The sequence below is a fragment of the Camarhynchus parvulus genome, chromosome 5 (assembly GCF_901933205.1).
Source record: "Camarhynchus parvulus chromosome 5, STF_HiC, whole genome shotgun sequence".
Lineage (NCBI taxonomy): Eukaryota > Metazoa > Chordata > Aves > Passeriformes > Thraupidae > Camarhynchus > Camarhynchus parvulus.
This window is the reverse complement of record NC_044575.1, coordinates 5,881,453-5,898,988: the sequence shown is the minus strand read 5'-3', so window position 1 is coordinate 5,898,988 and position 17,536 is coordinate 5,881,453. Positions and strand designations below refer to the sequence as shown.

Below are 17,536 nucleotides of genomic sequence, written 5' to 3'. Positions count from 1 at the left end.
TGTGTTTATCACCCGGAATGATCGCTAGAATTATTATTTTCCCCATTTTTTGATGCTCTTCTCACTTGTGTAGAGATTCAAATTATTCTTGGCACTGAATGATGAATTGTCACTGTTTATTACATTCACATTTATGTTAGGTGACTAACTTCTTTTTCAGCTCTGTGCATGCTAATTTAGTCTGATTACAGTGTTGGTTTTCTCAAAAGCATGCAAAAAAATCCCCATCAACTAAATCTTTTGTCAGTCTCCTTATTGGAGCCTCATCCATTCAAATTCATGTTTTTCTGTTCATCATTTTTTCTTTCAGCTGAACTTGTGCTTTCTTTATCTTATTTGTCCTCTTCCCATTTAATCTGCTTTTCTTTCTCTCAATTAACTTTGCCTTTATTTTTCACACTGCAACTGTCTTTATTTATGTCTTTTAACTGATGTTACCCTGAAGTAACTGGGTGAAAGAGCTATTGCTCAAGTTTTGTGTGGTTGAAAATCTGCAAGACAGATCTGAGAAAGTAAACATTCTCTCAGATCTGAGAAAGTAAACATTCTGTCTTGCAGAATTCAAATAGGACAAGTTTTGTAACTTAGGGAGAAATCTGAAGGAGAGTCTCTGGTAAATGGGTCACTGGTGTCTAGTGACTCATTGACTCAGATTCTGTTTCATGGGTTTCTCTACAGATGATGAAGGAGAATCCCTGGGAATCTGCACTTACGTGTCTAAGGCTTTGAAGAAACCTAATTCCTTTGGCTATTATAAATGTATTATTTATACTGGTTTATCTCAAAGTTCCACCAAAACCAAGTGGAGTACAGTGAGTAGGGCATCTTTATGATGAAAAACTAAATGAGAAAAATAACATAATCCTTAAAGAAAGAATCAGAACCTCTGCTGTCATTCCATATCTCCAGACAAAATTCCAGTTGAAATCAGTGGGCATAATTATCCTCTTGTTAAAGAGGCTAATGTAGTTCAAGAGCAAATCCACTGAAATCAGTACAGATAAACCAATTTAAAACAATAAGTAGTGGGAGAATCTGGCTCACTCTTAGTTACACAGCTGCAGCTCAGGCGCCAGTGGTTTGCAGTGGAAGCAGTTGCAGAATAATAATATCCAAGTCATGTTGAAGGAGATTTTGTCCTGCAGACCCTGACCTTGGTGAAAGCCAGTGAACTCCAGAGCTCTGCTGATTCCTATTAACAGAGGGTGGGGGGCAGTATATTTACTGTAATTGTAATTACTGCAATTGTTTGAGACAATTGTCATTTTTTTAATGGTGGGTGAGGGTTTTATTTTTATTTTTTAAATCTGTCTTTCACATCCTGTGGGACTGATTGTATATCATGCATCGTGTACTCTTTGAACTCACAAAAGTTTTAATGAACCATCAGCAGATCCTAATGCCTGATTTAGTGGTCAGGCTTGCACACCTCATGTTCTGAACACTCATACATTCTGTAAAGAAAGATCAAGCCTAGGGAAGCTTAACAGACTATGCAGTAGCTGTTTTGAAATTCTGCTGTGCATGGTTTAATAAAGAGAACAGGAGAGACAGAAATAAAGGAACAAAGTAGTTTTATGAAGTCTTTTAAGAAAGACTCCCTTAATTCATTTCATGATTTTGTTAGGCATAGAAACACATAAAACGTGAGGGTTGCTGTGTTGGCTGGATGTAGTTTACTGAAATAGAAAAAGCATATTTGTGAAACAAAAAATATACTCATGTCTAACAGGTAATCAGCCTAGTTCTTATGAAAGCTTATTTCCTTTGGCTCTTTTGTACAAAAGCTGTTAGCAATGAGAGTGATATGAAATCTGGGTTTAAGCTGATTTAGGAAAAAATGTGATAGTTGGACCTTTTGTAGCTACTCTATTATTTTCTTTTCCTGCCATAACAGTAGAATAAATAACTTTGAACAAAGCTCAGGCTTTGTTTGATCATATCTACTGAAATGACTGAGAGCTTTTTTGGAGAGCTGGGTCTTGTCATCATTTTGCGTCTTCTCAAAAATTATGTATTTCTACCATCCACGGATGGTTAGATGACAGATTGTTTGTGTGCAAGAGATGGAAATCTGAGAGTGTAAGAATGCATTGGCAGAGCAGCCAGAATGGCTTCAGCATGTTCTGGGACAGGAGTTCTGGGGTGCATAAACTACTCTTAGGCAGAGCTAGGGAATTATTGAGATGAGATGAGTGTGTAAATCGCAGTCTTAATCAGAGATCCTTGGTACCACTGCCTGGGAAGGTCTGAAATGGGTTGGAGCAGCACTGCCTCCAGGTTCCAGTGAAGTCTTCTCTGGACCCCTGACAAATGTATTTGTTCTTCCAAGCTCCAGAATAATTCTGCATTTCACTTGGGTGGGGCAATTATAAAACATGGTTCTCCAGGTGAAATGAGTTGTAACAAGACATAGGCAAAAAGCCATCCAAATAATGGCAAGATTTTCAGACTGGGACTTTGTGGGGGAAATTAAGCAGCTGGCCCTCAGTTACATAAAAATGCTGACACAAAAGGAGATAAGAAGAGATCTTTTCTATTTCCAGATATACTACCCCAGCTTCAGATTTTTTTTTTTGTTCTAGGGAGTTGCCAATTTTAAATGGTAAGTGATTAGGAATATCTTCAGGGCCTTCTGAAGTCTTTCAGCTGTGAGGGAAGAAAATACCAAGCCTTTTCATTAGGTCTTCTGTTATTGCTGGAATGCATCTCCAGCTTTTCTTTTTAATGGGGAATTTTAATTCATGCCTCTTTTCTCAGGGACTTTCAAATAATTGATTTTTATAGTTTGTTGTTTCAATTTTAGCCACTGTTGCCTTTAAGGAACGTGCTGGATAGTTTTTCAGTCCTCAGCAGCACCTTCTCTGTATTTTCAGGAATATTGTGTTATTCTCTGTCTAGTATAAGACAAACCTCACAAAAGGTGACGTTAGTGTTGGGGTCAATTTTGAGTGAAGATTTTTTTAAAGAGCAAGAGATTATGAGAAGCAGCCTTCAGAGAAGGTGCTTAGACCAGTGTTTTAGGGTCCATTCCATTGGGAATTCACCAGTCTTTTTACAAATCAAAAGTATAGGAAAATCTGTCTTGACATGTGCTGGTCAAATGAGTGTCCAGGGGATGCACGTTGCATTTGGGCAGTATGGAAATCCCATCAGTGTTAGTGGTCAGGTGCCAGACACAAAACAAGAGCTTGGGATCATTTTGGTTTGGGGTTATTTGTTTGCTTTTGTTATTATTGTCAACAACAAGATAAGGGTGCAGATTTTTTTATTTTAATATATTAATATATTTATATTACTATATTAGCTGCATTTTATCGGAAAAGGTAATATTTTTAATATCAGTGCTGGAGTATATTTCAGGCAGTTTTTGTGTGCTTGCAGAGAGAAGGTGTAGAGCATTAGAAACCTTTTTCTGTTCTCATATTCCCAGTCTGATCACTGAAAACTACAGATGGCATTGCTGTGGTGCTCAGCCCCTGTGGGAGATGAGAGCAGCAGGGTTCTTGCTGCATAAGGCATCAATGGCATGTCAGAGTCATCATGAGGAGGAAATAAAAGTTTCCTTTCACCCTGCTGCAAAGGGAAAAATAAACAAAAATACCAAACAGAATGGAATTCCAAGTTGTGCTAGCATGAACTAGATTGTGACTTGGAGTTTCAGTTAGTACTGGAGACAGCACTCACTGCTGGGAGTGGAGGGAGCCCTAAATTATGTCATTCTTCTTCAGACTTTGATAGGCAATGCCTCTGCAGCTGGTCTGTGCCCCCTCTTCCACAGTGTAACACCCAGGACTCCTCTCTGTCTTTTAAGTGCTCCAAGGTCCTCCCTGAATGCATTTTTCACCATGTGCAAGATATTTAGAAACTGGACTTCCAAAGATATCATGGAAACCCCCTGAAACTGTCATCTAGCTGCAAGGACAGTTCACATTGCTCCAAGTGCCAGTCTGGAGTGACCCAGAGGGCTGTGTTCAGCTTTTCTTGAGAAATAAATGTATTTCCTGATATATTTTAGTAATACAGTGTAGAAGGAAAAATATATCAAGAAATGTATTTTAGTAATGGAAGGAATAGACAAGCCTGGCTCAGTCCTCAGCACATCACACACTGAGGACTGCCTCAGGTAGGGATGTGCTGTCTTCTCCGAGGAAGGGAAAAGCAGCAGCCCCAGTTCAGGTGCCATGAAGGACTTTTCTAAAACGTTATTCTCCTTTTCGCTTTTCCACATAGAAGATGAGTATAGGACCAGCATAAATCTATGTTTCTCATTTCCTTGTATGACAGGGAGTGAAGAATCATGAGTAATTGCCTGATGTCTAGACTTGAAATGGAGTTATCAGCATTTGCTTGACTTTTCTCTGTGTACTGCAAATTTTTGGAAATAACAGCGAACAGGATTGATAGAGAGAGCACAAAGAGAGGCAAAACATATGTGTGGTATTTACAGCAGCCCCAGATGAGTGTGATCAGCAAACTGAAACAGTGTCAGACTCTTCAAGTGCTGCATTTTGCAGCTGATTCAAGCAGCAGTGATTGGAGTTGGCTTCTGCCACGTTGGGCACAGCCTCTGGGCAAGGGCTCCTCAGCACCAGCTCCCATCTGAGGAACATCAGAGTCACTGCTGGACCAGGATGGCAGTGTGGATGGAAGCTCCATTTTGGTTTCTGTCAGAAGCCAATAGAGCTGTTTGTCAGCAGAGAAGGGAAACACTGAGGCAAAAAAAAAAAAAAAAAAGAGTACGAAGAGGGCAAAAAGAACAAATAGCCTGGGAGCAAGATTTTTGCAAAAGACAAGCATGGGCACCATCTGCCAAGCTGTTCGTTGAAATACAGGGCTTAATTCAGCTCACCTAGACCCATCTCCACTAAAATACTTACATATGTGTTTGGGTGTTTCAAATGTCTCCCTGAATTGGGGCCTTTAAAAGAAAAGTGAATTAAGAACAATGGAGAAAGGAAAATAAATACTTCCTTCTACAGGTGGAGTTTCAGGTTTCTTGTTAATGTATAAAAGAGTTCTCTGAAATACTTGCGAGGTAAAATAATATATTACTGAAAATTTGTGTAAGAAAAGTTCTTATTCTGCAGGTTTCTTATCTAATTATGTTTGTGGATCACAAATTTTTACTGTACCCTAAGCATTAAACTTTAGTGAGAAAAATGTCGCTTTTTTCCTTTTTGCAGAAACGAGAAGGAATCCTCCAGTCTCGACAAATCCAAGAGGAAATAACTGGTAACACTGAGTATGTCAACACCACATTTGCCAGCAGTTCAGTAATTGAACACAGATGTGTCTCAGAAATTCAAACATTTGCTGATATTTAGCTTTCAGTATTGGGGTTCCAGGGAAGATGATGCATTAGCCAGTGACTGTATTTTAGCCTTTTCAAGACCTGCAAACAAGCATCAAAAAATACAAAAGGGGGAAGAAATAGAGAGGTGGGGAACTAAAAGCAGGACTTTAGATGTGTAAAATGATGGTAGTAAGCCTCATATTTGCCATCTCACTGAACATTTCATAACAGAAAAGCTGTTCCAAACCAAAAGGGAAAAGTAGTAGAATATCCAGGTTTCTAATTGAATGGAGAGAAGCTGCACTACTGACTTACTATTATTCTGTATGGATTTATGTGTGATAGTTATATGAAGGATCAACTGGAGCAAAATCCTGCAGTTCTTAAGAACCCAGCCCAAGCCTTGTTTGGGCTGGATTTCTCTTGTGGTTGGTGTGGTAGATGCATCTTTGAAGCAGAGGGAAAAGTTTTCTCAAAATCAACATGGAAAAGCGTTTTTTATTCAGGCAGGTTGTGCTGATTTGGTTCAAAGTAGGGAATATGGGATCTGGCCTCCTGTGAGGCTTTGGTGGAGACAAGAGATATTATACTGATAGACTCCAGACTAACCCTGGAGTAACTTGGTGAAGTTATTCCCAAAATTCTCCTAAATCCATGGATCTACTCCATTAGTCACCAGGCTGAAGATCTTACCATGTATGCTAGGTTTTGTTGCAGCACAATATCTGCAGGTGAGTTATGTGTAACTGTTTTGTTCTTTTCCATTTTTTCCCCCACAGGGCATTATCAGGAAGGCATGGTAAGTTCATTTGATTATTGTCTCTTTTCTTGAGGCAGCCAGAGGGTACACGAGTTCTGCAGTGGGTGGTCACTTTGATCAAGTGGCAAGAAAGGAGAGGATTTCAAGTTGCCCTGGCAAATACGCACCACAGGCTGTTGTGGCAGTTAAACACAAAGGGAAAAAACCCATTAAAATCACTCTGACCATCTTTAAAATACATTTCATTGCTTTTCAGCACATGTTGATTTGCATAGGTTTTGTGGTTTAACCTCCAGAACATTACTGCAGTGGTACTGATGGTCCTGAGTTCCCAGCATAATGTGAAATGGTGTCTTATCGTGAACCAGCTGGTGAATGTTGATATTCCACATCCATTACCTACTTATACTTTAAAGATGTGGAGTCATTATTCAGCAGGTCCTGTGCCTCGTGTGTCTCACTGCCAGGATTGAGGCTGGCCAATAGAAAACATCCCCCTGAGTCTTGCCTGGTGTAAAGTCTGCCTTCCACAAATGCCTTTGGATCTACTCTGGCTTTGGGGTTTTTTCTTGAATTGAGGAATATGAATGTTTGTTGAGTCATTTGCTGTTATTCAGGTGGTTGTTGAAACACAAATTGCTCAGAAAAAGCTCTGGTGCCTTTTTATATTTTTTCTCTTTTCTTCAGAAGGTGATTGCAGTAGCACTCCAGTCATGCTACCTTAGGTTGGCTGTCCTAGATTGCCTCTGAGAGTGGCCAAATACATCTGTACAAAGGATTGTATTGCAGATGTTTAATCATAAACCTGCTTGAGATGCTTAATAATGCAGTCAGTGGCCCTTGGGGGAAATCTTCCTCTGTAGATACAGTGACTAATGTAAACTCATGCTCTTCTGCAGAAAATGATTTGGTTACTTGGCTGTCTCTATCTGGCTGTTCAAGATCTCATGCAAAGATGCTATTCTTAGCTCATTTTTGAGAAACAGGGTCTTTAGGTGACCCAAATCCTACCTGAAAATGATGCTTTTTTGTGAATAATAAAGTTACTAGCAACTCGCAGCAAGAGAGAAGTATGCAAACTACTTGGTACTTGAAATTCAGAGACTGTATTGAACCATTTTGCTGACTGTGTTGTCTCAAATGAATGTGTGTCTCAGGAAGTGTTTATTCTGCACTGGAACAACTGCTGCTCAGTGTATTAATGGCCCTGAATGTTTTTCAGAAAGAGATGCATTCGACACTTTATTTGACCATGCCCCAGACAAGCTCAATGTAGTGAAAAAGGTTGGAAGGCTTTTTATTTTTGGAATACCTAATGTGTTCATGTGCATGCTTGTGTGTATCAGATGGTGTGGATGTGGTGTGTGTGGATATAATGTATGACTGGCATGCTTTGCATACATTAAATACAATTAAGCTTTATGCTTAAATGCACAAAGTAATGATTATAATCTTAGTTTTTATTTAATGTTTAGCAGCACGAACTTAACTTTGGAACATGGAACAACATATAGTTATCAAAGTTTCCATCAGGAAAGCTCTCACAAAGTGTGTGCTGAGTAGAACCCAACTGGTACATTGACTGTACTGATGCCAATGAGATATCCAGTTTACAGCTGCCAGAGGTCTGACCCTGGAGTATTTTGGCTGCTGTCAGATTTGAGTGGAGTCCAATTACCCACTTCTCCCTAGTCTGCTAAAAATTTGGGGGTTTTCTATATTTTAACAGTGTATTTTTATATATATATCACATCCATTTTAGTTCTGTTCTTCATTCTTGTAAAAAATAATTTTAAAACCATTTTTAATGTCACATTTCAATTTCAAAATTGGGAGATTCTGTTGCAGTCTCTTCACTCCGCAGATTCTCTTCTGAGTGGAGTTCATACTGCTGGTGTTGAGCTGCTGCCCTGCTGAACAGGCCTTCATTGCAGTGTTTTCTTATTTCAGACTCTCATCACCTTTGTGAACAAGCATCTGAATAAGTTGAATTTAGAGGTGACTGAACTGGATACACAGGTAGGATTTTATAGCCTTTCTTAAAGGGGAGAGGTAGTTGCACTGTGTTATGCATTGTGCCCTCAGCTTTTTCCAGAAATTTCACTGAATTAGTATTGAATGAGCTCCAAGACGTTATTTCAGCAGGAAACCCTTCATTTCTAAATATGTACAAAGAAGACCCTCACCAATCAAGCATCTAAAACAGTTTTGTATCTCCATTAGCATAAAAATTAATTGGTTGCTGCCAAGGACCTGCTTGTTTTGGTCAGGAAGGGATTGTGTGCACTTGGTTTGCTCCAGTGCCAGGCTGAGCAGTTGTTTCCTGCCTACCTTTGCACAAGCACATGGGATGACAAAGCCTCCATTCAGGGGGAATTCGGGAATTCTCCAGAGCAAAGCTGCTCAAGTGTATGGGCAGCTGTACAGCTGGGCTGCAGGCTTGATTGCACCACAGAAATAATGTGCTGCATGCTCTTCTGTCTTGTTCTCAGCTGCTAAATTGGCTGAAAAGAAGCTAAAAGAAAAGCTTAATCCTGCTGTATTAATACCTCCCCATGTGAACAATTGCAGCAGTTATCATAAGAAAATTATGGGGTCAGGCAGGAAGGGATGGGATCTGCACTATCAAAAAAACCCAGGTGTCTTCAGGTCAGGCTTTATTTTATGTCTTGGTTCATGTTATTAAGAATCTCTGCTTTATTTACACACCTACCAAGCTGATAGAGATTTTTCAAAGGTAAAATTAAGATTTAGATGGAAATCGTGTGTAAAGGCTTTCAAAAGGGCATTCCCTATTTCTGCTCATTGCATCATTTACCTTGAGGGAAAACATTCAAATGTACCTAGAAACTCCTTAAGCATTTATCTGAAACAGCATTCTCTGAAATGAGAGGTTGTATTTCCATCAGCTGAAAGAAAATCACCTGCCTCAGGAAGGTGATGGATTGATAGACCCATAGACCTGATGCCACTAGGGTAGGAGTGAGAGGCCTGTGACAAAACCACAGAAACATGGAATGGTTTGGGTTAGAGGGGGCCTTGAAGATCATCCAGTTCCACTCCTCCTGCAGAGACACCTCCACCAGATCAGCTTGCTCAGAGCCCCATCCAGCCTTGGTCAGTTCCAGGGGTGGGGCATCCACTGCCCTGGGCAAATCTGTTCCAGGACTCCATTGTCAAAGAAAAGCAGTGAACTATTTTTCAAATAGTTTTCAATAGAAAATGTACTGAGAAATGTTTTTTTTTTTCAGTTTGCAGATGGAGTGTACTTAGTCCTGCTAATGGGTCTCCTGGAAGGCTATTTTGTTCCCCTGCACAGCTTTTTCTTGACTCCTGACAGTTTTGAACAAAAGGTAACTAGACTTAATTTTTCTGTTAAAAACAAACGCATAGATATGTCTAGTTGTAGAAGGATAACACAAACTTTTGTGCATAAGTTTGATGCTAATAGCTGAAGTCAAGAAAGGACCGTACTGGTAACCATTTCCAAGTATTTAAAAAAATCAGTATTAATACCTAGCTGGAATGAAACAGAAAATTATATTAATGATGGGGTGGTTAGCAAGTATTAACAGATTTTGGCAGCCATTGTGTGGTGCTGTCATTATACAAGACCTACTGTTCATTAACATATATAGGATTACACACAGGCACTGATGACAGAATTGATTTTTTTTGTGCGTCCAAAATCCAAGAATTTAATGTTGGAAAGGTTTAAAGGATTTTGGAAGCATAAAGGCATATATGTACAATGTGTCAATTTAAGACCAACATTACATCAGTGTCTGTAGCTATCCAGGCAATTCATCTGTCTGTTCAAGACAAGAGCACTTCAGGGTCCATCATGTTCCAATTTTTGAACTCGTAGGAAGTGGGCTGTGCTTACTTGTGAGTAATTTTATTATGGGTTGTGTTAGTTCATGTTAGCTTTCAATTACCTTTATCTTTCTGCAACCACCGTCACCCAGAAACAGCAAAACAATGGATTGTCTGGATTCCAAAGACCAGATCTACAGAGCCCTGACTATTTTTTCCTTTTGAATATCTGGATCTGCAGCTTTAAATATATCTTGTCTTGACCATTTGCTCTGTACAGAGTTCACAAGAGTGACTGCCTCTGTTGTATTGCCAGGTTGTCAATGTATCCTTTGCATTTGAGCTAATGCAGGATGGTGGATTGGAAAAACCAAAGCCAAGACCAGAAGGTACCCATTCTACCTTTTTCGTATCTCCTTAAAAATTTGTGTGAGCTCCCGATCTTACAAGGTTACAGTGTGGCTAAGTAAAGGTAAAGTTAATCCAGCAGGAAAAGGCAAGGTACATTTTGTAGTGCTCAAGGAACTCTGTATTTTAAATGCACTTTTTCAAAGGTTGTAATGCTTCCTTTTTTCATTGGCCAAATATATGCAGTAATACTCTAATATTCCCAAAAGAAAAACAGTTGTGATTGGTGTCACTGGCAGATGTCAGTTGCTCCAATTGCTCCATTTTCCCCCATCTCACATTTTCACGCTAAACCTTGAGTATTCCAGTAATTTATAAGATTTTCACAAATGAAGGAGATGTTGTGGAAGTAGAATTTCAAATGTTCACATACCTGCCTTTGGATGCAGGACCTAATAATGCATATTTAAATTAGTTGTAGAGCTGGGGACGGACAGTAGAATGTGCTTCAGTGAGGATAAAGGGTTTGCTGCTGACTTTGGGAGCACTGGGATTCCACTTCTCTTTGTTCCTACACATACAGTGTTTAAATCCAGCTTTTCAGGCTGGAGACACAGCCCTTGAGTCACCAGGGTAATGGGTATCTCTTGTAGTTCCTCCTGTGAGGAGCTACCACTTCTTACCGTGCAGGAGCTGGATGTGCAGCTTCTCCTCCCCTCTTCCCACCAGGAATGATGTCTGGGCTCCTGCTGGTTACCTGCCACAAAAATCAACATAGCTGTGTCTTTTCAAGACCAATTTCAGACTTACATTCCGTGGTGCTCACAGTCTTTTCCTGCCACAATATTGGATTGTCATTCCCTGAGGAGCTGACATAAGCTCATGTCAGAGTGTCGCTTCTAACAGTCAGAACTCTTGGGAGATTCAGGCACTGCTTGCTGGATCAGGTTCTGCTCCATTCAGGGTTTTTTCCTTCCCTCCCAACTTCCAGGCTATAACAGACACACACACACACACACACACAGAGAATAATGCATCTCAGGATCGAGCCTGTGCATTAAATCTGCACCTACTTAGCCTGATATTTTACTTCTTTTGACTGGTTGAACTCTTATCCACAGTCATGCTTAGCTGTACCACTGGTGAGTGTATCACAAGCCTTTATGTCTGAAATAGTCAAAGTGAGAATGAGGAAACAGAGAAATTGAGGGATCCAAGTAAAACACAGAGTATCTGTGATCCCTTACTCCCCATGGATGGTTTAAAATTCTTATGGCATTTAATTTTTCAGGTATTTATTGCTCTAGGGGACAGCTAATTTTTCCAGTATAAATCAAGCCATAAGGATATTTCAGCATATATAAGACATTTCTTGTGCAATTATTGAAATGCTTAATATGAAACTTCCTGCCCAAAGTGAATGGAAAAACACATCTGTTTTATGTGTTGTTACATTGGGCACAATGCCCGTACTTAAAATTTCCAGTGAGCAAAAGAGTATTGAAAAGGATCTTACCCTAAATGTGTACACTAAATACTCTTTGAATTCCTGCACTGTTTCTTTGAGGTCCTTGAGGAAAAAATATGCTGAAAAGTTCTTTAGAATATGAAAAACATATTTAGTGGGAAAAAAAGAATGCAGTTAAATAAATGAGTATGAAAACCAATGATTTTTATGGGGTCAACAGTTTATTTGGGTTATTTGCAATATAATCGAAAAGGTCTTAAAAAGCTTTCTGTGACCTTTTACTTTAAGAATGGCTGGAACATTAATTTGCTGAAACTATAATGAATTCATTTGCAGTTTGAGCTTTTTCAGAGCTCCCTGCAATGTGTACATCAAAGCCAAACTCGGGTTTCTCTTTTAGAAACTTGCAACCAGTAAAATGTTACATGTGTTGGTCAAACCCATGTAGCAACGGGAATAACCCATCTTTCTCTGGGAATGTGCTTCTTTTACTTTGAGCCCTTCTCTGGGATTTCATTGTGGTGGTGGTGGTATCTTTTTTGTGGTGGTGTCTTTGCAAAGACCTAACAAAGTTACTTCTTTAATAATAGAAGTTCTGTGTTTGGAAAAAAAGTAATTCTGCACCTTGCTGCTGGCCTGAAAGAGGAAACTTCCAGTGTTGCATGCAAACAGTATTACAGATTGCAGTGGGATCTTGTGGGGGCAATGCACCCTTCCTGCAGCTTTTGGCATTTCCTCTTCATTTTATACCAAGCATTTTTCATCTGATTTATAAAGAGCCACAAACCAATGCTGGCTCTGGTTATATGACCAAGGCCCAGAATAAAATCTAGCCTTGAGTGTTTCCACCTTTTGTCCATGGATGTAAATTCAATGTCTTTAGTTGGCACACTTACCAGGCATAGGTTTGATTGGATTAATTATTTAAAGTGTGACCCCTTCAGAATCTGTGAGAAACATCAGTGTAGATAAATATAATGAATACAGAATTTACTGGGCTTACTTGGAGGTTTTGGCCAATTCCAAGAACCACAGTTAGGAATTTGAGTTCCTGTGCATTCAGCAGAAAGAGATAGGACAATTCTGATTCCACTCTGCTCTTTCTGGGGCAATTCTGAATCCCTGTTTGAGACTGACTAAAGCACTGGTGTAGACTGCTGCAGTAGTACTTGTCAGTTTGTTTTATAGATTTCTTGTGAAATAATATTGACTTTCTCAAGAACTGCTCTTTGAAACAGAAGGTATTCATTAGCTTTTTGTTTCATATAAATCCTTTACTTTAGATGTTGAGTTTCTGAGGACTGATTCAGCCATGAATGTCAGCTAACTCAAAGAATTTTCAGATGTTTGTTCAAGGAACTCTTGTATACCTAGCTTCCTTAGATCCTCTGGAAAATTTAAACTTGCCTCTAGCTATCTTGCTGCAATTGGGCCTAGTGAAGGATGTTGCAGTCCAGAGTGTGCCAAGTCCTACAATTCTTACATAAGAGGAAGCTTCCATTGGTTACTGCCTGATGACTTTTTTTCAAAATCATTACTTTCCAGCCACAACTGTCTGAAGATGAAGTCATATAAGTATGTGTAATCCTGGGCACACTTTGACTCAGGAGCATCTGAGCTTGGCTGCATTTCATCAGCAGCATCCAGAGCTATTTGTATCCCTAACTAGAAGTGGTTAGAACACCAAGTTTTGAGTTGCCAGTTTGAAAATTGTGTTTTATTGATATTTCTACTCTTTTTTTCTATCCTTATGATCAAATGTTCATGGTTATTAATGTGAGCAAGGGAAAGGAGCAGAGAATGGGCACATTTTTCTGGAAAACATTTGGAGCTAATGAAGTTACTAATTTGTCTTCCCTTGTCTTTTTTCTAGATATTGTAAATTGTGACTTGAAGTCTACACTGAGAGTACTGTACAATCTGTTTTCCAAATACAGGAATGTGGAGTGAAGAATTGATTTGAGTCACAAAGGAGTGTTGACAAAGAAAACATCATAACTAGCCTATCTTCTGTCAGTATTTCCTCTGCATCTCTATCCTAAAAGGAACAAAACCATTTAGCTGAAGAATTTTTGGTTATCAGTTGATTATTCTGGCACTACTATTTTCACAGTAGATTTAAAACTAATATAACTTATAAAGAAAAAAGGATTTGGAGGAAGGTATCTGGGTATTTTCTGGGGGAATTCCTGTCTTCATTCTGGGATAATTCAGTCTTGTCTGGGAGACATTCGTGTCTTCATACTGTTTTTAATAGGTGAAGCAATTTAAAAAAATTAGTAGGTTTGATTCAAATCAGCCTTTGGGGCCAATCATAGGAATATTCTGTACTGAGTACTTAATTATTTTTTTACATACATCTTTTTTTAATCTGGGAAGGGGAAGAATATTTTCTATCCATGATAAGACAGTTCCATTCTAATTGTGAAGAATGTGCATGGGGAGAAACAGTTAAATACATTTGTTCACATGACAGCTAAGAAGAAGAAACTTAACCTGCTGAATATATAGTTCCAGTGCTATTATTAGGCTTTAATTTTATGGGTACAAACTGAAGTGGCTACTCATTCCTTCAGACTTACTACGATGTGATACTCTGCTTCAATATGTGCTATTGAGCATTCCACAGCATCACACTTTGCAGCTTGTCACTTGTTTTTGTTCAAGGAAGAGATCTTTTTTGCAAAGAACACTTTTCAGGAAGACACACCTGCATAATACAGCTTTTCTATAATATTTGTATTATTACATCATTTAAAAAGTAGAAGAACGGCTTGTTTTTATTTTGGCAGTTTAATCACAGGATTATCAGACTGCAAGTTTAGATTAATTGCTGAATAGAATTTAGAGTTGTCCCTTTGGTTGATTTTATGATGAATGTATGTTCGTCATAATGAACTGCATAATGTTCAACACGAAAAAATAAGATTCATTTTCTAGAAGTGGTCAAAACTACTTCCATCTGCAAAGATTCTGTTACAGTGTAAAGTTCTTTGGTGATTTTACATGGCTACAAAGATTTTTTTATTTAATTACCACAAATTGAGCTGTTATCTGTTTGCTTTTAGCTTTAACAAAGACACAAAAGGGAAATGTGAGTTGATTCTTCCCTTAGACTGGTACCAAGCTCCAGTTATGCTTCCAGAGGAAGCTGCTGGAGGCTGCCTGCATCACTTCTGAAACAAAGCGCTCTGTTGCAACCACAAATTCCTGGGGTCCTGCTTTACACAGTCAGGAAAAAAATTCCTCAGGCTGAAATTCCTTGATAACTCTTCAGAAATCTTGGGAGTGCTTAATGCAGGAAGGAGAGTTGTTAACAGCCCTCTAGTTAGAGCAGAGCTGGCTCAGGTCAAGGAGAAGCGATGGGTCAGGGCTGGAATCGTCACCAGCAGAAAGGCAGAGCTGGCAGGGACACTCAGTAACAGCTGGGTGTTACTCATGATGTAAAGCATTACATTTTTCCATTTTCCAGGGCTTTTTTTGTTTTTCTTTTATGCAGAGCTTTCCAGTACAACATTAGCACAGAGGGAACTCCAGCAATGATTTTCTGTCTTTGCTAAACGCCAGTTGATATTTGGTAATACGGTGATACTGACTTCTGCTGGGGGAAGAATACAAAATTATTTTCCTGAGAAATAATATGAACTTTTCCAAGGGAAAGTCAATATTCAATTCAAAGGACAATGCCTGGGTGTTCTCTGATCTCAGAAATTACCTGATTAAGAATATCTGAGTAAGAAGCACTCTAAATATCTTCGTTAAAATATTTTCTTACCTGTTAAAATATTTTCTTACCTCAGTTTTTAACTGAGTTTCTGAAATCAGAGGTACAGAAAACAACAGTTCTTTCCCCTTTACAGGGAGAAATAGCTGGACATTTTGACATTTTGACCTCAATGAAAATGAACATTTTCATTATAGCTTTAGTATCTGAGAAGCTAAACGATAGGAATGAACCAAACTTTTTTTGAGCAAACTGAGACAGAACTTCTCGTGTATATATCAGCAGCAATTTCAGCTTATTTTAATGTTTAACATGCAAGTTTTTCATTTGCACACCTAGTAGTAATTGTAATAGCTAATTAAAAAACAAATGATGTTTTTTCTGCAGACCATGCTCAGCTGCAACGCTTTTACATTTCAACAGTGCTGAAGGATTTTGACAGCCTTTTTTTTCAGGAGTGCACTTTCTTTAAAGAGGAGATTTATGTGGGTAAAGTGAACACTGAAGCAGTTTTCTTTGCCTGGACTTGCAAATAAGTATTTCTTGTGCTATATGAGTATAACATTATTGGAGAATTATATGTCAGGCTCCATTTCCATCCTTATAAAACATAAAACTGAGACAGAATTATTAAATCCTCATGTTGAAATGCAATTATGCAGAACTGTAGAAGCATTTAAACAATATCCAACCTTTCCACAATTATCTATCCCATGGTAAGAATTCATGTAAATGAAAATCTGCTATATAAACAACAGTGTCCTATGTAAATATAGATCCATGTGATAGTTTTAACAGTTACACACAAATAGTATATGCTGCCATGTAGGACTGGGTCACTGCTTATATTTTTGACAGTGTAGATTTAAATAGCTATCAGATAAATAGAAAATCCAATATAGAGATTAATCCCATATAGAGATTATATCTAATATTTATTGCTTTGATTCAGAATATAAGAGAAATATAGAATACTACTGTAGACAGCTTGCTTTTCAGCAGTTGGTGTAGGCCAGCCCTTTCCTTCGGGGAATAGAAAAGTTATCTGGGCCAAATTCTGCCACACCTACATTTCTTTTATTCTTGATACACAGCAATGCACCCTGACATACTGCTGAAAGCAGAATTCTCCTCACTGTTTATATCAAGATAGAAGTTGTTTAAAGTTTAGCCAATCCCATGTTTATTTATAATTACTTAAAATGATTAAGTGGACCCAAACCAATTGATTTAGCTCATGTGAGACATGGGCAGCCACCTGGAGAGGCCAGTTCCTCTCCTGGTCCCAGAGGGAGCCTGTGGTCTCAAGGCTGCTATCTCAGCACTTTGGATCCTAAAGCCAGCTGGGATAAATCCAAGGCCCTGCCTGAGGATCTCATGATGGTTTTGGGATCCCACCCACCAGAGCAATGTGCCTGTCTCTTATGCTGTGTCACACAAACCCCACAGGCAGCTGAGCCCACCAAAAAGTGGCCAATTCTTGGCCTGCCTTGAGTAGCAAAGAAGCAGTAACCATTGCTGCTGCTGGGGCATTGTGAAACCCCCCAAAAGAACAGTTTTCTGTGACTTCTGATTCATCCATTGCATCCAGCAATAGGATATCTGGGTTTCTTCTGTGGCTGGAGATGGGCATCCTTTCCCTCTGGATGGATCCTGGTGTGCTCTTTCAACCACACAGAACTTACTGTTTGGGGTTTTTCTAAAGAGGAGCTACAGATTTTTCATAGTGTGTCAATGGCTGCTATCTCAGCACTTTGGATCCTAAAGCCAGCTGGGATAAATCCAAGGCCCTGCCTGAGGATCTCATGATGGTTTTGGGATCCCACCCACCAGAGCAATGTGCCTGTCTCTTATGCTGTGTCACACAAACCCCACAGGCAGCTGAGCCCACCAAAAAGTGGCCAATTCTTGGCCTGCCTTGAGTAGCAAAGAAGCAGTAACCATTGCTGCTGCTGGGGCATTGTGAAACCCCCCAAAAGAACAGTTTTCTGTGACTTCTGATTCATCCATTGCATCCAGCAATAGGATATCTGGGTTTCTTCTGTGGCTGGAGATGGGCATCCTTTCCCTCTGGATGGATCCTGGTGTGCTCTTTCAACCACACAGAACTTACTGTTTGGGGTT

The 17,536-nt window shown here is 39.2% G+C and overlaps 1 protein-coding gene across 3 annotated transcripts in view; it reads left to right on the top strand.

Annotated features, from left to right (window-relative positions):
* PARVA (parvin alpha) overlaps positions 1 to 17,139 on the top strand; it is a 62,723-nt gene extending 45,584 nt beyond the window's left edge. For all 3 annotated transcript variants that reach the window (XM_030948743.1, XM_030948745.1, XM_030948744.1), the window contains exons 7-13: positions 5,187 to 5,245; positions 6,076 to 6,095; positions 7,279 to 7,340; positions 8,007 to 8,075; positions 9,308 to 9,409; positions 10,189 to 10,261; positions 13,562 to 17,139. In XM_030948743.1, the coding sequence (XP_030804603.1) occupies positions 5,187 to 5,245; positions 6,076 to 6,095; positions 7,279 to 7,340; positions 8,007 to 8,075; positions 9,308 to 9,409; positions 10,189 to 10,261; positions 13,562 to 13,638 (462 nt within the window). In that variant the 3' untranslated portion in view covers positions 13,639 to 17,139. The remainder of the gene's footprint in view (positions 1 to 5,186; positions 5,246 to 6,075; positions 6,096 to 7,278; positions 7,341 to 8,006; positions 8,076 to 9,307; positions 9,410 to 10,188; positions 10,262 to 13,561) is intronic.
* The last annotated feature ends 397 nt before the right edge of the window (positions 17,140 to 17,536 follow it).